General features: G+C 38.4%; 1 protein-coding gene across 2 annotated transcripts; it reads left to right on the top strand.

Moving 5' to 3' along the window:
- Positions 1–3,419: 3,419 nt before the first annotated feature.
- Positions 3,420–7,578, top strand: LOC104237265 (uncharacterized). Of its 2 annotated transcripts, none has more exons than XM_070156017.1 (3): positions 3,420–3,534; positions 4,172–4,414; positions 6,092–7,578. In XM_070156017.1, the coding sequence occupies exon 3, from the start codon at positions 6,092–6,094 to the stop codon at positions 7,172–7,174; it is 1,083 nt and encodes a 360-aa protein (XP_070012118.1). In that variant the 5' UTR covers positions 3,420–3,534; positions 4,172–4,414; the 3' UTR covers positions 7,175–7,578. The 2 variants fall into 2 exon arrangements, with proteins under 2 accessions (XP_070012118.1, XP_070012117.1); XM_070156016.1 differs by having other exon boundaries at positions 3,426–3,576.
- The last annotated feature ends 14,195 nt before the right edge of the window (positions 7,579–21,773 follow it).

Below are 21,773 nucleotides of genomic sequence, written 5' to 3' on the forward strand. Positions count from 1 at the left end.
GGTAACAAGTCAATACCAAAATCGATATTTCTATCGAGGGGAATGCCCGAAAGATCCGCTAGAAATATATCTGTAAAGTCTCTCACTACCAGAACTAACTCCACATTAGGAGTATCAGCACTAAAATCTCTCACAAAGGCTAGATAAGCATCACACCCCTTCTCAACCATCTGCTGAGATTTTAGAAATAATACACACCTGCTAGGAACATAATCCAAAACAGCCCTCTACTCTAATCGTGGCAAGCCTGGCATGGCCAACGTCACTATCTTGGCGTGAAAATCTAGAATAACGTGATAGGGCGACAACCAGTCCATGCCCAAGATAATATCAAAGTCTATCATACTAAGTAACAATAGATCAACTATGGTCTCAAAATCACTAATAACAACTAAATATGACTGATACACACGGTCCACAACAATAGAATCTTCTATCAGCATGGACACATAATAAGGACAACTCAAAGAATAATGTGATATATCCAAATACGGAGCAAAGTAAGATGACACATATGAATGACGGATCAAATAATACTGATGCATCTCTATGAAAAATCGGAACCATACCTATAATGACTACGTGTGGAGCATCTGCCTCTGTCCAACTCGGAAAAGCATATAATATGGCCTGGCCTCCCCCTCTAGGGAGACCTCTACCCGCCCGTCCCCCACCCCAAGCTAGTTGTGCGGGTGGAGTGGCAACTGGGGCAGCAATCATGGCCTGAGTCTGTGGACTTAACTTAATCCATGGAGCCTGAGTAGTTTGTGGAGGTGCACCCCTCCTGATTATAAGGCAGTCTCTAACCATATGACGAGTATCGCCACACTCAAAACAAACTCTCGGTAGGCATGGCGGGTAGGATTGGCTTGGACCTAGTCGGATGAACTGACCGCTGAAGGCCCCCTATGCAGGAGGTGCACTAGAAAGTGGCTGAGCAAAGTGTGCAACCTGAGACCTTGGAACAAGCGGAGCACCAGTAGAAGCTAGAAATGATGAGTGAACTGAACGACTCACATAGCCTCTACCATGACGGACTGTAGCTATAGCTTGACCACTATTAAATCCTCTTTTACCACGAGGCCTCTTGGCTTCCCTATCATCTCTCTCATGGCCTCGGATACCCTCCAACATCCGTACAATCTCAACAACCTGCAGATATGGAGTATCTGTCTCCAACTCTCTAGCCATGCTAAATCTAATACTATAGTTGATCCCTTCGATAAATCGACGAACTTGCTTCCTGACTGTAGAAACCAAGGCAGGTGCGTGTCTGGACAAGTCACTAAATTGGACAGCATACTCTGACACTGTCATAGCACCATTGCACAACTGCTCAAACGCCGCATGCCATGCATCCTAAAGGGTCATAGGAACAAACTCTCTCAAGAACTCTGAACATCCATACAATCTCAACAACCTGCAGATATGGAGTATCTGTCTCCAACTCTCTAGCCATGCTAAATCTAATACTATAGTTGATCCCCTCGATAAATCGACGAACTCGCTTCCTGACTGTAGAAACCAAGGCAGGTGCGTGTCTGGACAAGTCACTAAATTGGACAACATACTCTGACACTGTCATAGCACCATTGCACAGCTGCTCAAACGCCGAGTGCCATGCATCCTAAAAGGTCTAAGGAACAAACTCTCTCAAGAACTCTGAAAACCGAGTCCATGTAAGTGAAACTGCCTCGGTTGGGCTACCCACCCCATATGCTCGCCATCACTGATATGCCGCTCCCTTTAGATGAAACGTAATAAAAGCAACCCCACATGTCTCCACAATACCCATAGTGCGAAAAATATAGTGGCACTCCTCAAGAAAACTGTGTGTGTCCTCTAAAGACAATCCACTGAAAGTAGGAGGGTGATACTTCTTAAACATCTCAAGCTTGAGCTCCTCCTCATCACATGCTGCTACCCTAACCACGGGCTGAACCGGAGCAATAGGCTGTACCGGTATAACCTCTGGGATCTGATCAACCTAGACCCACTTCTCTAGGGTACGGGCTGTAGGAGTCTGTGCTTCTCCCCAGCTTGAGATGTGGCTGGTGCAAGTAGAATCAACCCCGCCTGAGCTAAGCTACTGAACATGCTCAAGAACTGTGTGAGGATCTCCTAAAGTGCTAGAGCGACAACAGGCGCCTCGGGTGCGCATCCCCAATTGGAGCTATTGGTGACTCATCTGTGCAGCTCGAGCAGGTGCTCTGGTTGTACCACGTGCCCCTCCTTGGCCTCTACCCCGGCCCCATCCTTCGCGGCTCTAACAAGGGGCGCGAGTGTCTGATCGCCGAATCCAACAGTGCGTGTCCTCACCATATGTGAAAGAATATAAAGTCAAAGATTCAGTTTTTGATGTCAACCAATTCGTACGATAAGGAATCAAAGAAGTGAAGTTTTCCTAACAGTGTTGTAGCCTCTTGAACATAAGCAGAGATGTCTTTGTACCGATCCGGAAGACTCTACTAAACCTGCTTATGACTCGTAACACCTATGAACCAAGAGTTATGATACCAACTTGTCACGACCCTAATTTCCCTCTGTAGGATGTCGTGGTGGTACCTAGTCCCTACGACTAGGTAAGCCTAACAGTTAATAGCAACTTGACAAAAATAATCAACAAAAAACACTCAAACAAGGGTGAATGACTTATATAAACTCCCGATATAGAATCTCCACAAATACTTTCCCAAAACCAATGAAGACTTACTACAATACAATGCATTATTAATAGTCAATATCGTTCCTCCAGTTAGTATTAAGGCCACTCTTCCAGAGCCTCAATTAATTTTGTACTATCAGATATTTTATTAACATAGGCCTTTTTCATAACCAAATAAAAGAAAAGGCATAAATCTTCATTACTCATCTTGGATCCAATTGAAGACTGAGAAATTTTATTTTCTTGCAGATAGAAGAGTGAGAACTTAACTTGGAGAAGATTATCGGTTAACCTTGAGGTTAAAGACTTCATGCTGATAACGTGCTAAGAAATGTAGTTCAAAGTAACAATATAAAAGAAGAAGATACGTAATAGAATAAGAGAAGAATAGATAACTTTATTATTTTATCAAGTGTTAAGTGTGTCCCATATTACATTTCATGCCTCTATTTATACTATATTACATGAATGTTACAAAATGATTGTCTTAAACATAATATTAACAATTGAGATTATGAAGTAAGATCATGGGAGGAGTTATAGAGGTGTGGAATTACAATCAGAATAGTGACGAGCAATGGGAGGTTACTTACATCATGGGAGCGAGAGTAAATGTGCACATCCACATTTAATAATAGTTTTACAACAAAGATATTTATACTCTTTTAAAATAAAAAAATAAAAAGAATAAAAAGATTTTTCATTTTTTTCTGTCACCGTATATAGAGCGGTTGGGTATCAACTGCAACTTTTTGTTTATATCTTCAACCTTCTTTCACTGGACGCCTCTCATAATTTTCAGATAAAAGTTTGTGTTTTTTCATTAATTATTGAATTATTGAATTGAAGCAAAATCAACAATCAATCTCGTAAGGACAAATGCTGGGCTTATTCCAATTTCATCTTGGATTGTAATTTCGTGCACCCTTTAATTTCCCAATTACTTATATTTTGGGGATTTTGTTTTTCCTGCCCTAATTTGATCTTTGTGATCCTATATGGTATACTCTTGTGGTTATTAGCGGATCTACATGTATCTGCTTCTTTGTAATGATCGCTATACCTATAAAGTCACAATCTTTTTGATCTAATGGTATTTTGACTTTTCAGGACTATGATATTGTTGAATTGTAATTTTTGAGTGTCTCTTTGTTAATTATTAATCTTCTATTAACAATAATATCATCTAGTTGGAGTTGGATTTCCTCTAGAGTGTGTTTCTATTGGTCTTTTGGTTAAAAATTTACAATATTATGTTCTATCTACAAAATTAATGGATCAACGTGGAATATGTAATCTTGATTTGCTAAATATTGCTACAAAATTAGATCTTTGGGGAGAAATTATTAACATGGTATATTTTATTTGTCATTTTTGGGGTTCTAGATGGTGGGTTTTGTTTCAAATTCGACTAAATTACCTCCCTTATTCCTAATTTTCCCTTATCAATCATCTATTAATTTGAATCGTGCACATTACTATCATCTTTTTCATACTTAACTGCAGGTTTTAGGACTCATCGCTGATTGTGGCTAAGATATAGACTAGTACTGCATTGTATTCAACACATATTGCCTCCAGATGTCTAGGACTGTACAACGTTGAAAATAAATACGGCTCGTGAAGCTTTGCCATTAATTGCATTCTAGAGTGGCATAAGGATTTTATAGTAATTCAATCAAGTAATACTGACCAAAGTTGCAAGTTTCAGAAGAACCAGTGTAGAGAAGAAACTTGGTGTATTTCTTGGTGAGTACACTTGCCAGAAGTCGTAGATGTGGGTAATGTTTGTTTATTATGTGTTCAACTGCCTCATGATAAATTCTTTTATATCTTACTTGAATGTTATTTATGGATGTCAATTTGGAGACATCAATTTCTGGTATATCTATCCCTTCATTTGCTAGCACACATGCATATCAGTGCACACTCCTATATTTGTTTAGGTTCTTGTCCCAATGCAAAATTGTAAATTTTCTGAGAGGTTACTGGTTTGTGGGAAATGGCATGAAAATATAATCATGTAGGAAGCCGAAATGATTATGCACTCTATTTTCCAAGCAAGAAAAGGAAAAAAGGAGATGGGAAAACGTTAGTCCTATAGAATAGATGGCAGAGCTGAATAGACTGAATACTTTTGCTAAGATAGACAATAATGCACTACATATATATTTCAGCATGCATGAGAGAACTTTCCGTATTGGCTAGTGTCCTTCAAACACCGGAGAACGAATCAAGTAGTTTTTCGTGTAAATCGTACTACCCACTAGTACATTTGACTTGCATGGATTGGTCGATGATCTTATATTCTAACTCAGTTGAGATATTGTGGATGTACTAGCTTTGTTTCTGTTGCAGGTTCAAAAACTTTAAGACATTGGTTATGTTTATCATATGGTGGCTTCCTTTTCTTACCTTCAGTTTAGAGAATATTACTGCCAAAGATGCTAAGTTCTCTTGCTAAAGAACAGCATACCGACTCTATAGGTCATGTATTTTCCAGAACTTGGTTTGGAGACTGCAAATCTATAAGACACGTGGTACTGGACCTATAGGTCTTGTATTTTCCAGAACTTGGTTTGTTATCTAGATGTAGTTGTTAGAAGGAGTGGTTAAGTTAGTGAGTGCTCGCAGGTTTGGAACTCCAAAATGTATCAGAGGAAACATAAAAGAGGTTGTTGGTAGCTGGCCTGGGATCATGAATTGTCTGTGAGTTCTTAACATGTATAAGGATTCATGTGCCCTGCTATTGTTTTTTTCTCTTCAGTGGATGTGTTGTGATAGCGAGTGTGTAATATAATTATTTTTCTGGATTATTAATATGAAAGAGAATGTCTGTCAATAGGTGGGTAGTGGTATTTCTCTCAGCCGCGAACTTGTATAAAGATTCTTTCTCTGGGGCCTTCTTTCACCTTTCGTTAGCTACTTTAAACAATTTCCAGCAGTGTTTTTTCTTTTGTCTGACTACGCCATCCACCTCTAATTATAGACAGCAAAGGCCCCTAGTCAAAGTATAATAACACGGGGGTGCAAGGGTGGAAATCCACTTAGAAAAGGAGCGACTCCCTTGCCTAAGCAAAGCTACTACTAGCAGCCCCTTTACTAGTAAGGGAAAGCATAGCGCATAAGAACCTCGGATAGTGCAAGTCCACTCTCCTAGCACCAGCGGAAGAATAATGTAGAGTGAGAAAGCATGCAGCTTTATAAATACTTATGTTTGCTTCGCCTCGAAGTAAACTTGTTTGTTATTCATAAGTTCATTAGTTTGCACAATCTCGTTCATGATTTTTGTATAACATGAGGAGTCGGGGTCTTTAAAACAGTTTGCTTTCAGTCTGTCATGTTACAAAATGTCCTGTTTCATTATTGCTGTTGCATTAATCTGGCGGTTCCATTGTTTTTAGTAACAATTTATAGTGTACGTAGATGGCTAGTAGGAAACGAAGCATCTCAAATGATGTAGATATGCATGTCCTTTACAAGGAATTGGATGAAGCTTCATGCCCTGTATGCATGGATCATCCACACAATGCTGTTCTTCTCCTTTGTAGCTCTCATGATAAGGGATGCCGGTCATACATTTGTGATACAAGTTATAGGCATTCAAATTGCCTGGATCGTTTCAAAAAACTCAGAGCCGAAAATAGGGACAGTCCTATTATGACACAGGGAAACCTGGACATTGCTGTTGAGAACCCCGATGAGCAGTTGAGAAATTTAAGCGATCGTTCTATTGTTCATGGAAATAGTAACAGAGATAATCACATGGTGATCCATGAAGGTACTGTACAAACTTCAGGTGCTGTAACTGTACGTGGAAGTAGTCATGAAACAGCAAGTGCTGACTCATCTGACTCAAAATTGAAATTGAAGTGTCCTATGTGCCGTGGAGATGTGTTAGGCTGGAAAGTAGTGGAAGAAGCCAGAATGTATCTGAATTTGAAGCATAGAAGTTGCTCTCATGAGTCATGCTCATTCGTCGGTAACTACAGAGAATTGCGCCGGCATGCTAGGAGAGTTCACCCGACAGCACGCCCTGCTGATATTGACCCTTCCAGACAGCAAGCTTGGAGACGGCTTGAAAACCAAAGAGAGTATGATGACATTGTCAGTGCTGTTCGCTCTGCCATGCCTGGTGCCGTCGTGCTTGGAGATTATGTGATTGAGAATGGAGACAGGCTATCCGGTGAAAGGGAACGAGGTGCAGGTGGAAACAGCAGGTGGTTGAGTACCTTCTTCTTGTTTCAGATGATTGGTTCAATGGACCCAATATCTGAAGCAAGAGGTGGCAGGTCAAGAGCTTTGTCAAGGCACCGCCGGTCCACTGGACCTTTATCTAGGCGCCGGTATCTTTGGGGTGAAAACCTGCTAGGTCTACAAGATGGTGACGAAGACGAAGAAGATGAGCGTGATCTTAACATATTGAGTGACATGAGTGGTGACATACCTACAAATCCAAGAAGGCGTAGGCGCTTGATGCGGTCGAGGTCAGATGAAGATCAGCAATAAGACCCTACAACCTCTGCTCATGGAATTGAACTAATGAATCTTACAGGAAGTACCATTTACTGTTGACACTGGATCAATTAGAATTTTCTTGTGGTCCACTTTGCTACAGCAAGACATAGTTCAATTTAGAGACTTGTTATGGACGAGCTTCAGAGACTGGATAAGAAATTATCGATATGCCCGTCTTTGTGTGTTTGCCTGAATATGGATTTTTTTTTTTGGTTTGGGGTGGGGGTGGGGGGTTTGTGTATAATAATAATTTGAACGTGAAAACATGTTGCTGCAGTCGGTTTCCCTGTAATTGTGGGTCGTAGCATCAGAAATGTAAATTTCCGTTTGGTCTTTGAACTTCCTAACTCTGAAACATTGTTCAACTTGTATTCCAGCCTATTGTATTCTTATCACTTTCCTATCCATAAAATCAGTCGTAATTATCTTTTGCCTTGATTAAGAAGATAAAGCACAGTACTTGGTGAAGTTGCAAGTGCGTGTTGTACTGTGTTTTATTAGTGGAGCATCCGATACTCTAGTTCATAAAATTGGCAACTCTTTTTCTCTAACCTTTTGGGCATCTCCAACCCTCCCCATTTCTCCATAATGGAGCCATTTTTTGCCAAAATGCATCTCCAACCCCAAAAATGGGGGATGAATAGTGTTACTCCAAATATGGAGTGACACTATTCATCTCCTCCATTACTATTCACCCTTATTTTATTATTATTTTTATTATTTATCTCTTTATATATATCTTATTATGTTTATGTAATATTTTAATAATATTAATTTACATCTTAACTTTGGCGTATAATTTTGATAAATTAATTTTCATGTATTATTATTCTTATATAAAATTATAAGATAATTTTATTATAAGTTACAATTGTACATGAAAATCATATAATCATCTCAAAAAATGAATGGTGCAAATATAAAATATTAAACGTTGCTAAAATTGAAAAGTGAAAACTGAAAATACATTAAAATTGAAAATACATGAAAATTGAAAATACATTAAATTAAAGTACATAAAAATTGAAACTAGATAAGAGGGGTTGCTCTGATGGTAAGCAACCTCCATTTCCAACCAAGAGGTTGTGAGTTCGAGTCTCCCCAAGAGCAAGGTGGAGAAGTTCTTGGAGGGAAGGATGTCGAGTGTCTATTTGGAAACAGCCTCTCTACCCCAAGAGCAAGAGGTTGTTGTTATAAAATTGAAACTACGGTAAATAGTATAATCTATAACATTTGCTTAAAAATTATATTATTTAAAAATTTATGGTATAAAATAATTTTATATTAAATTATATGTGATGAATATGTAAAAAAAGAAAAAAAGATAGACTTTCTTTAATAGAAATAAAAAATAAAATTTAAATAAAAAATAATAATATAATATTAAATAGAGAGAAGAATATAAAATGAAATATTCTTTTTTGGAGTAAAAATTGGAGTAATGATTGGAGTAACTTTACTCTATTTTGGAGGAGAAATGGAGGCAAGGGTTGGAGATGACCTTAGCTTTATTATTGGATTGATTATTATGTAGGGAAAAGGGCCAAATATATCCCTCTACTTTTAAATATTGTCTACATTTAACCTCCGTTATATTATCTCGCCAAATTTATCCCTACCGTTATACTATCTGGCCAAATTTATTCCTACAATCAGCAAAGTTTAAAAAATTACCTCTCAGTCCGTCAGATAACCCAAAATCTCCTAAATTATTTTAATTAAGTTACTGATTCTTCTTCTTGGTCCACTATTTTTGAAATAATTTATTTACCCGCTTTCTGAATTGGAAAAAAATAAGAGAAAAAATATTAAATAATACAACTGTTAATAAACAAAGTATAGTAAATTGAAAAATCTAAATTAGGTAGTTTGTCTAAAGTCTAAAAGTATTCACAACATCCAAATTTTAATGAATTCGTTGCACCAAATGCACGGAGACTTTCCAAGTATTAGTGATTAAAGTTGAAGTTCCTTAGAGACTTTACATTGTCGAATTCAACTTTACTTTATTCAAATGCCTACATATTGTGCATTCTTAATTAAGTTAGTCGACCGAACTCTATACTAACCAGACAATAACAAAATATATTTGAATATACATGTACATACATGATGATCAGCTGCATATAATACACAATAAATAGACCCACTGAAATCTATTGTGTGTATATGATTGAGAAATAAATAAAATTTTAAACTTATTCCAAATCCATTATTACAAGAAGAGAAGCGGATGCATTGGTAATTAAAAATATTTATGAATAATTTGTATAGTGTAGTAACTTTAGCATTCATATCAATATTAATTTCTAAATATAGTGGAGCAAGAAAAACAACAAGTGATTTAAATTAAAAGAAATATTTTGGATTACCTAACAAAGCAAGGGGTAATTTTTAAATATTTGTTGATGATAGGGCTAAATTTGGCCAGATAGTATAACAGTAAAGGTAAATTTGGCCAGATAGTACAACAAAGGTTAAATGTAGACAATATTCAAAAGCAGAGGCCTCACACAATGTCACGACCCAAAATCTATTAAAGGTCGCGATGGCGCCGGACACCACTGTCAGGCAAGCCAACGCTAAATAATTATTTAAATCCTCAATTTAATATCTTTGAAATCATAAATTTTCCTTCAATTTAACTAGTAAAAGATGAACTTTAAAGAATAATAATAATAACTTTTTCCAATTTCAATATTAAATATCTCACCATCATCCCAGACTCCGGTGTCACAAGTGCATGAGCATTTACTAGAAAATAAAATAAAATACAATAACTGTTCGAAATACAAATTTGGACAGAAAAGAAAATACAAATACTCTGAATTAGACTCTGCTGGTTGCGAATCATCTCATAAGATGCAGCTCACCTAAGTCCCCGTATAAACCACGTAGCTGCGCCTACAAGGCCACTAAACATACATGTACCTGTACAACAAAATGTACAACAAGTATAGTATGAGTACGAAAACAACGCATACCCAGTAAGTATCCTGTCTAATCTCGAAGAAGTAGTGACGAGAGGTCGACTCTGACACTTACTATGGCCAACAATAATATATCGATAATATTAAATCATGGGTTTTATAAGACGACTGCAAACTCAATAACATGAAGTAGGCAAACAATTCTTTTGTTAATAGATAGATTTTATTTTAATATTTTAACAATTTATCTCCGGCCAATGAGGCCGCATCAATCATCAACAATTCCAAAACAATCGATTAAGTCATGCGCAATCATGTCGAGGTCGTACGGCTCGATCCAACATAATATTAAACTGTACAATGCTGGAAGGTCGAGCGGTGCGAACCATAGATGTATCTATTTAATATACCAATGTGTTTGATTATAGGTTATAATTACGTATTTTAGTCGCTTATTACACTCTAATTTACTGCACTTTAATTGAATTTGAGCTTTAATTGCTAGTGTTTTGCACTAACTATATATTTTATGCCTTATAGGAGTGATTCTGAGCTATGTAGATGTTATGGAATGAATTCAAGTGATTTGGAGCTTTGAATTCTAAGTAAAATCTCAAGGGATTAAGCCGGGATCGTGTTCGGGGGTCAACGGATGATAGTTAGAGCGAACGAAGAATCGAGCAGGCATATTGCGTACTGTCTAGTAACATGCACATAACTCTTTTTTCAGGACTCCATTTGGGCTTCAAAATATATGGTTGGAAAGCTAACTCAAAGGGCTACAACTTTCACGTTTTACATTTTTCCAAATTCCAAACTGAACAGGATGAAACGGCGCGTCAAGTGCGCAGCCACGCCCATTCAGGTAGAATACTGGGCAATATGCGCGGCCACCGCGCTAGTCAGATCCGGGAAAAGTGTTTTTTTCGCGTGGGAGAAGGTGTAATTGTTTGGGCCCAATCCTACTTGGTATATATACATGGAAAAACGGTATTTTGAAGACTTTTGACATAATTTAGACCTAAGGAGGCTAAGGAGACCGAAGATTCGACCTAAGGAGGCAAGAACACATTAGGAGCAAGGCGGGGAATTCTTCTACAAGTTTCTCACTTCCTTCTTCCTATTTTTCATTGTTGTTTATAACTTTTAATATTGTAGTTTTACATACTATTATGAATAGCTAATTTGTTATCTAGGGTTTTGATGGAACCTTTTGTAGGATAAATTCTTGTTATGTTTTTATATAATTGAGCCGTAGTATTTTCTATATTTGTTCAACTATATTATTATTGTGGTTAATTGAAGGGCCCTCAATTAGCTGTGCCTATTTAGTATGTATTACTCGGGAGAGAGTGCATATTTAGGTAGTTGTTGAACAACATCACTCCCGACATTTGTGGGGAATCAATAACCAAGGGTTTAAAGGAGGGATTAGGGATAACGAAACCTTGGGTGCGATCTAAGTGAGCTGTAATTAAAGCCAACTAGCTTAACTCAGGAGAGTATGTCTAGTAAATTGTCGTAATTACTCGGGAGAGAAATACAACACTTAGAGCGCTCATGATCGGTAGCGAATATTTAGGCGAAATTATAGAAGACATACCAGGAAGGATTCCGACAATTGGGGAAATCATAACACTAGATCTCCTTAATCTTTTCTCCAACCTGTAGTATCTTTAGTGTTAATTTATTATTTTAATTTGTTAGTTAGTTAGTTAAACACAAGAATTTTATTATCTATAAGTTAGGAATTGTTCAAGCATGTATTCTTGGTGATAGTGAACAACTGTAGCTAAGCCTTAGTTCTATGTGGGATTCGACTCTGGACTTGTAAACCGGATTATATTTGCAACAACCGCTTTATCCTTTTTATAAGGCATAGTTAGGCGTGATTAGCGTTCGACCCATACCACAAAAGGAAAACATGATCAAACAGTCAATCAAATATTTATTGAAGGAGCATTTATCCAAGGGAACGTCAATCCTCTTTTAACGATCAAGAAAATGAATTTTAACCTTTTAGAAATTCATTTACCAATTCGATATGATTTATGCAATTTAAATTGACAATAAGGTTACAAATATTGCAAGTATAGCATGTTTTTGGGTCCTAGGGCTACCCGGACTTAAGCATAATAGTAGCTACGCATGGACTCTCATCATCTTGTGTGTACGTAGCCCCCACAAATAGAAGCACATATTGAAATATTTCACCTACAGGGTTAATTCCCTCTTACAAGGTTAGAAAGGAGACTTACCTCGTCTCAAGACCTACTTTCTGGTCCAAGAATGAGCTCAAACCCCCAAATTGGTGTCGAACAATCCAAAACTATTCAAATGGTGTATAAAAACATCAATATACGCTCAAAAATTCATATTCCAACTATTAAGGTGATTACCCAATCCTAAATGCAGGATTCCTAAAATTCATCCCCGGGCCCACGTGCCCGGATTCCGAAAATTTTCGAAGAAAGTAGATACCCATAACCTTATGGAATCAAATATATAATTTTTACCAAATTCCATGACCATTTTCGTGGTCAAATCTCATTTTTATCCAAAACCTAGGTTTTCATCTAAACCCTTGATTTCCATAATTTTTACATGTTAATCTATGTATTAAACTCATATTGTGTAGAGATCACTTACCTCAAAGTGCTAGGTGAAACCCCTCTTCCAAAAGCTCCAAAAATTGCCTAAGATATGAAAGGAACTGAGCTAAATGGTTTAAGTATCGAAATTAATAGCTGTGCATAGGTCTCAAATGTTGAATTCGCAACACCTGGTTCGCAAATGCGAAGGTCACAAATGCGACACAATCATCACAAATGCGAACCCTGGGCTTCTACTGCCTAGGTTGAAAATGCGACCCAGAACTCGCAAATGCGAACCCTGTCAGGCTCGCAAATGCGACTGCCTTTCTCGCAAATGCGATCCAAGCCCAGGCTAGGCTTCTTCGCAATTGCGAAGCTTTTCTCGCAAATGCGAACCAATACTCGCATTTGCGATACCTGCAATACCAACAAAAGAACACCAGAAAACTGAATCTTTCAAACACCCAAACTTGGTCCGAAACCATCCCGAAACACACCAGCATATCCCAAAACACATAACGAGCTTAGTTGAGCCTTCAAATCATCTCAAACAACGCCGAAATCATGAATCATACCCCAATTCACACTTTATGAACTCTAAAACTTCAAACTTCTCCATTTGATGCCGAAAACTATCAAATCACGTCTGATTGACCTCAAATTTTGCACACAAGTTACATTTAACATTACAGACCTACTCCAAATTCCGGAATTGGAATCTGATCCCGATATCAAAAAGTTCACTTCTAGTCAAACTCCTCATAAATCTTCAAATTTCTAACTTTCGCCAAACGACTCCAAAATGACATACGGACCTCCGAATCCACTTTCGGACGCGCTCCCAATACCAGAATAACCATACAGAGCTATTCTCAGATTCGGAATTCCAAAAGGACATCGATAATATTGAAATGCACTTCAACCCAAATTTATTAAATTCTTCCAAAATACTAACTTCCATTATAGGCTCCAAAACACTCCCGGGTCATCCAAAACCCGATCCGGGCATACGCCCAAGTCCAAAATCATCATACGAACTTATTGGAACCTTCAAATCCCGATTCCGAGGTCTTTTACTCAAAAATCCAACCTTAGTAAATTCTTCCATTTTAAAGCTTCCGAAATGAGAATTCTCTCTCCAAATCAACTCCGAACTTCTCAAAATTCAATTCCGGCCATGCGTACAAGTCATAACACCTGAAGTGAAGCTACTTCTGGCCTCAAACCACCAAACGACACACTAGAGCTCAAAACAACCGGTCAGGTCATTACATTCTCTCCCACTTAAACATAAGTTCGTACTCGAACATGTTAATAATTGCATTGGAGTTGTCTGAAATCATTGTTTAACACTTTGTGCACCTACCCATGCCACCACAACTCATTTGAGCACACTAGCTTGAGCCAGTCTGAAGATTTCTCTTTTGCTTAGTCAAATTTGCCTTAGAGCCGAATTCCAACATCCGAAATTCTCTGCCAGGCCTCTTTCCCATCATACCAACACCACATCAATCACTACACGATGCACCAATACATGATTGTATACCTTTGTCGAATCCACACTATGCACTGCCTAACCCACATGACCAAAATAACATCCTCTGATAACAATAGTCAAAATTCCACGAATCTGATGCTCACAGCACACCTCATGACACATATAAGTACTGTTCCAACTCTTACAATACTGCCACGATGAAAGAGATGTGTAGAAATTCATAACCAACCGCCGAGTCAACAATTCCCTGAGTCTCTCCTCCTGACAGGAACCATTACCTCATTATGAACCAAATAACGATATTTGCTCTTTAATATTCTTCATATAAACGGATCGCACTGATCCCAGATCCAATAATTATCGTCTCACCTAGTACGAGCTACTTAGGCAATAAGCCACCTCAGACACGACCAAAAGCCTCATATGATGCCACAATGTGCCAACAAGCTACCGGTTCGAATATGATACATAAGGAAATGAACTCTGGGAAGGACTCCTCAACCTACGTAACTACTTAGACAACCGAAAATGTGTTATGGACCTCGCTCAAAAAATGGGAAACAAAACACACAAGAATAGATATAAGGGATTATACTCAACATCAACTATTGCAGCGTGCAACCCGATCCAAACAACATACCTGAATATCAGCCACAAGCACGCTAAGTGCATAATACCATCCCTGGGGAGACAGATAGCGCCATACGCTACAAAACTCAAGCATAACTAAGGTGCGACATATGATCTGAATCTCAAGAGCCATCATGCTCACATAACACCATCACTACATGGAACCTAAACACATATGAAATTTATCAAGCCGTTTCACACCTCACACGACACAATATAGTATTACATGAAATAAACAACGACGAAATAACGTCCAACGTCCAAATACTCCTCCACAAGGAGCGCTATGCTAAAATGAACACCTCCGGCCCGATATAGAGCCCACATTCATGTCTAGATCCATCCACGGACTTCAAGCCAATTCTGGTCGCACAGTACTAGGCTAGTAACCTTTCAAGAATTCACAATGACGCTCTTCACCATGACTCACAAGAATAGCCATCAAATCCGGAACAAACTTCCATAGTCTAACACCAAATGAACCGAGCGCCCTTTAGGCCTAAATCTCACATTGGCGATAGTACCACAATTTCCATATTTGGTTTTCAATCTTTAATCAATTAAGTGACTACCTGTCACACTTATACCATCTCCTTGTGGGGTACGCTCCCACGACTTTCCGCACCAGGTAACAATATGCACATCCTTACCACTGGCCATACTAATGCTGTAAAGTGAATCAAGGATTCGCAAATCAATACTCAAAGACTCTTACACAAGACACCGATCTCAGGTGATGCTAAAGATAATACCAACTTACTCTAACCATCTGAATCCCTTTTCCTTGCTCATCCGAGCTGGTGACATTCTTATCGACACCCAAACTGCAACCTTGATCCTCAACTTCCAACTTCCATGCTACTCGATGCACTTATTCATGCCAATGCGCAAGGGTACAAGAATTCTATCATAACTCCTGAACCACTAATAAGGTACAAACTTCATCATATAGAAACCTTTTACTTAACTCATTTCAAGAGAACCATTGCAACATGTGGCTGAATTCTCATATCCGCAGAAAATACCAACCTCAAGTAGTGGTCTAAACCACCATAACTCTTCCAGGATCCATCTATACACAATCAACCATAATACTTGAAAGCCTCCAAATAAAATCAATTACGACAACCATCAAACCTCGCACATGCCGTCACAAATCACATGAGTAACTCAACATGCTGAATGAGCTGATCATTGCCATTATTATGCTAATTCAACCATTGCTAACCGATCCGACTTCTTCTAATTTACCCTGGATTTGCCTTAGGAATAATAATAGCTTCATTCAAAACATAGCGAACTCAATCTGCACTCGTCCTGAGTGACCCCATTTCACGAGACCACATTGTCTCAAAACACACGAACCATTTCATACCCTCATTGTGTGCATAATCGCATCTTCAACTAGTACACCCATTCTGATAATTATTCTATAAATCCAAAGTTATTTCCTTCCATTCTTCTTATACTACACCACAGACCGGAGATAACGCAGAACACCCCAAGTTCCTTTATCATAATCCGCTGCAAAAGCTCCATACTCAACCATACTATGGATTCGAAATCCTTAGGCACCACACTTTAACTTTTGAATCTACTAGGAACGTTGTTGAGAGTCACCTACTCTGACTTGGTCCCGAGTATAATCAACGGCAAGTCTCCGTTAGCACATGACCACCCTTTCAAAGAAATGCCCGGATGAATCACATTTCTTATAAATCACCTCTACACGAAGCATAAATCCTAAGTCTTCCCAAAGCCTGAACATAAATTGATAAGGCCAATTATAGCACACATTTCCTCAAATCCTTTGCTCAATTCACCACTGATGTTGTCTTTCCTTAGTCGTAATAACCCACTAATATGTCGATAACTAGAAATCTTACAAGTAGATAACCATACAATCCAACCGTAGGCAGTGGGGCTCTCCCACATAGCTTGAAGCCACCTATTACATAACTCTGGAATCCACCGAGATTCCTTATCCCCCATTGACATGGTCTTGCACAATCAACCCGCCATATTTCTCGAAATCTTTCTATTAAACCCTTCATGAAGACTATGAATTACTAGCCACATTTACATATCCGATCTCTTACTAGATAGCCAGTAGAATTCTTCATAAATGATTTCTAAATGCCACACGGCCGCTAACCTGCTCACAAAGGATAACCCACCTGTGGAAATTACATGCTGACATCTTCCAACGTCGTTGCATTGGGTACAATCATAACGAAATCAGTAGACCATCCTGAGCCCAAGCTCATTCACCAGTCGCACAATTCTGTTCACTTCTCATAGACATCAATTAAAGGTGTGACAATACATCCTAATCGGAAGTCACGTTGTATCCTTCTTCATATCAAGCAACTCTTTTTTGTTGTATCCAAATCTCCCGCCTTATAATAGCCAATATTTCGAATTAAGTCCACAGACCCAGTCACCGTCTACCATGAATCCCAAATCACTCTAAACTTTCCTCAAGTTGTGTAGATATCTTACCACTGAACCCATATGCTACTCTGCCATTCTCCCACTTTGGTAGAACCCTCTCCTTAAAGCAACTACTCAACTTTTGCTTATTACACATGGCCTTCTAGAAATTTAACCACCACATGACACTCCCCACATGTCCTTCCTCATCCTTCGCTGCCCAGTTGTTTCCTTAAATAAAAAAATCCATCTCTGTAGCATTTGAACCAATAGATCGCTACAAACTTTAAACCCCTTTGAGGGTCGTCTTCCTCGATCCGTCAACATTAGAAATACCCATTCGATTACAAAATTGTTGTACTCCGCTATCTCTGATAGCCGCTTCCCCGTGACCATTCACAATATTCTGCCCAAAGGCAAATTGAAGAGAACCATAACACTGGTGAACTTAACACATTCAATCAAGGACAATGACACCACATCACAGATGAAAATTCCACCATGCTCGAAAATACCAAGTCTCGTTCTCCATCAACCCAAACCTGAACATTTATAGTCAGATTGCTTTTTCCTCTGAAAATACTGAATCTCTAAATCATGGACTGAGTAGATCTCCTCTCAAGTCATTCACTACCCCGACACATAGGAAAGCATCTTACCATCACCTCAATACTGTGGGATAACAACTCATGAGCATCATAGCAACCTGTGCATAGCCTCAAAGCTCTCAGAAGTACAACTACTAAGCTAAAATGACAAAATAGCTTTCCGCAAGGCGACAACAATAGCCCAATCAACTACACAAGGAGGAACACTGCATCGGTCGTACCATTACAATTTTCTCAATTCTCAATCGATAGCGAGCGCTTCACGTCGTATAAGATGAAATAGGAAGAAATATAGGCATAAGCCTCAAAGGAATCAAATCGCACGATGAGGAATCAAGAAGGGAAGTGCTCCTAATAGCCCTGTAACCCCTCGAAGATAAGTACAAATGTCTCTGTACCGATCCGTAAGACTCTACTAGACTCGCTCATGACTTGTGAGACCTAAGTGAACCTAGTGCTCTGATACTATGTTGTCACGACCCAAAATCTATTAAAGGTCCTGATGGCGCCGGACACCACTGTCAGGCAAGCCAACACTAAATAGTTATTTAAATCCTCAATTTAATATCTTTGAAATCATAAATTTTACTTCAATTTAACTAGTAAAAGATGAACTTTAAAGAATAATAATAACGTTTTCCAATTTCAATACTAAATATCTCACCATCATCCCTAAACTCGGTATCACAAGTGCATTGGTATTTACTAGTAAATAAAATAAAATACAATAACTGTCTGGAATACAAATTTGGACAGAAAAGAAAATACAAATACTCTAAAGGAGACTCTGTTGGCTGCAAATCATCTCATAAGATGCAGCTCAACTAAGTCCCCGTATAAACCACGCCGGTGTGCCACAAGGCCACTAAACATACATGTGCATGTACAACAAAATGTACAACAAGTGTAGTATGAGTATGAAAACAACACGTATCCAGTAAGTATCTTGTCTAATCTTGAAGAAGTAGTGACGAGAGGCCGACTCCGACACTTACTATGACCAACAATAATATACCGATAATATGATAAATCATGGGTTTTATAAGACGACTGCAAACTCAATAACATGAAGCAGGTAAACAATTCTTTTGTTAATAGGAGATTTTATTTTCATATTTTAACAATTTATCTTCGGCCAATGAGGCCACATTAATCATCCATAATTCCAAACAATCGATTAAGTCATGCGCAATCATGTCGAGGACGTACGGCCCGATCCAACATAACATTAAATTGTACACTGTCGGAGGGTCGAACGGAGCGAACCATAGATGCATCTATTTAATTTACTGAGGCGTTCAGCCCGTTCCACAAAAGAAAAATACAATCAAACAGTCAATCAAGTATTTATTCAAGGAGCATTTATCCAAGGGAACGTCAATCCTCTTTTAACGATCAAGAAAATGAATTTTAACTTTTTAGAAATTCATTTACCAATTCGATATGATTTAAGCAATTTAAATTGACAATAAGGTTAAAAATATTGCAAGTATAGCATGCTTTTGGGTCCTAGGGCTACCCGGACTTAAGCATAATAGTATCTACGCACGGACTCTCATCACCTCGTGTATACGTAGCCCCCACAAATAGAAGAACATATTGAAATATTTCACCTACAGGGTTAATTCCCTCTTACAAGGTTATAAAGAAGACTTACCTCGTCTCAAGACCTACTTTCTGGTCCAAGAATGAGCTCAAACCTCCAAATTGGTGTCGAACAATCCAAAACTATTCAAATGGTGTATAAAAACATCAATATACGCTCAAAAATTCATATTCCAACTATAAAGGTGATTACCCAACCCTAAATGCAGGATTCCTAAAATTCGTTCCGGGCCCACGTGCCCGGATTCCGGAAATTTTCGAAGAAAGTAGTTACCCATCACCTTATGGAATCAAACATATAATTTTTACCAAATTCCGTGACCATTTTCGTGGTCAAATCACATTTTTATTCAAAATCTAGGTTTTCATCTAAACCCTTGATTTCACTAATTTTTACATGTTGATCTATCCATAATCTATATATTAAACTCATTTTGTGTAGAGATTACTTACCTCAAAGTGCTAGGTGAAAACCCTCTTCCAAAAGATCCAAAAATCGCCCAAGAAATAAAAGGAAATGAGTTAAATGATCTAAGTCTCGAAATTAATAGTTGTGCACAGGCCTCAGATGTTGCATTTGCAGCACTTGGCTCGCAAATACGAAGGTCGAAAATGTGACACAATCATCGCAAATGCGAACCCGAGGCTTCTACTGCCTAGGTCGCAAATGCGACCCAGAACTCGCAAATGCGAACCCTGTCAGGCTCGCAAATGCGATCCAAGCCCAGGCTAGGCTTCTACGCAATTTCTAAGCTTTTCTCGCAAATGTAAGGTTCGAAAATGCAAACCAATAGTCGCATTTGCGATACCTGCAATACCAGCAAAAGAACACCAGTAAATTGAAGTTTCCAAACCCCCAAACTTGGTCGGAACCATCTCGAAACACACCCGAGGCCCTCGGGACCTCAACCAATTATACCAGCGCATCCCGAAACACATTAGGAACTTAGTTTATTCTTCAAATCATCTCAAACAATGCCGAAATCATGATTCATACCCCACTTTATGAACTCTAAAACTTCAAACTTCTCTATTCGATGTCGAAACCTATCAAATCACATCTGATTGACCTCAAATTGTGCACACAAGTCACATTTGACGTTACGGACCTACTCCAACTTTTGGAATTAGAATCCGACCCCAATATGAAAAAGTCCACTTCCAGTCAAACTCCTCAAAAACTGTCAAATTTTTAACTTTTGCCAAACGACTCCAAAATGACCTATGGACCTCCGAATCCACTTCCGGACGCGCTCCCAATACCAGAATCACCATACAGAGCTATATCTAGACTCGGAATTCCAAACGGACATCGATAATATCGAAATTCACTTCAACCCAAATTTATGAAATTCTTCCAAAATACTAACTTCCACCATAGGCGTCGAAACGCTTTCGGTTCATCAAAAACCCGATCCGGACATACGCCCAAGTCCAAAATTATCATACGAACCTGTTGGAACCTTCAAATCCCGATTTTGACATCTTTTAATCAAAAATTCAACCTTAGTCAATTCTTCCATTTTAAAGCTTCCAAAATGAGAATTCTCTCTCCAAATCAACTCCGAACTTCCCGAAATTTAGTTTCGACGACGCATAAAGTCATAACACCTGAACTGAAGCTATTCATGGCCTCAAACCGCCGAACGACGTACTAGAGCTCAAAACGACCGGTCGGGTCGTTACACACAACTAATGTTAATTGTGTGAGGCAAACTATAGAATCACTCAGTAAAAGGGAGTGGTCTCTCGCACCTAAGAAAGGAAATTTTATCTTCTTTGGCAAAGGTTTATACCCTATTTATTATAAATCAAAACCTTTTTAAAATATTATTTTCTATATCTATATTTTATTTGTTATAGCAAAATAAGTATTTATGTTATACACTACCATTAAGGCATTAAATACACTATGTACCATTTTTCTCTCTCATTCTTTCAGTTATTCTCTCCCAAAATCACAAAAAAATATTTCTTTTTTCTCTCTCCACGATCTCTCTCTCATGACAAGATTGTTTTTGAAGCACGATTCTCTCACAACACGATTCTCTCTCTCACTTTCAACATTTTTGCTCCAAAAATTCGTGGTAAGTGTTAAAGTTTTTGGGGTTTTGGCCGGTTCAAACTTGTTCTTTTTCTCTTCACTTTTTTTTAAATCTTCACCATTGTTAGGTTTTCAGCAGAAAACTTCAAATTTCCTTTTCAATGGCTGATTCAACAACTTTGAAACCAGAGGGCCACTGCGGCTTTCTTCTATGCCAGATATTGCAATGGATTCCTCTACACAAATAC

The sequence above is a fragment of the Nicotiana sylvestris genome, chromosome 9 (genome assembly GCF_000393655.2).
Source record: "Nicotiana sylvestris chromosome 9, ASM39365v2, whole genome shotgun sequence".
NCBI classification, from domain to species: Eukaryota; Viridiplantae; Streptophyta; class Magnoliopsida; order Solanales; family Solanaceae; genus Nicotiana; species Nicotiana sylvestris.

Coding starts and splice junctions, on each gene's coding strand:
- LOC104237265 (XM_070156017.1), top strand. CDS start 6,092: ATGGCTAGTAGGAAACGAAGCATCTCAAATGATGTAGATATGCATGTC.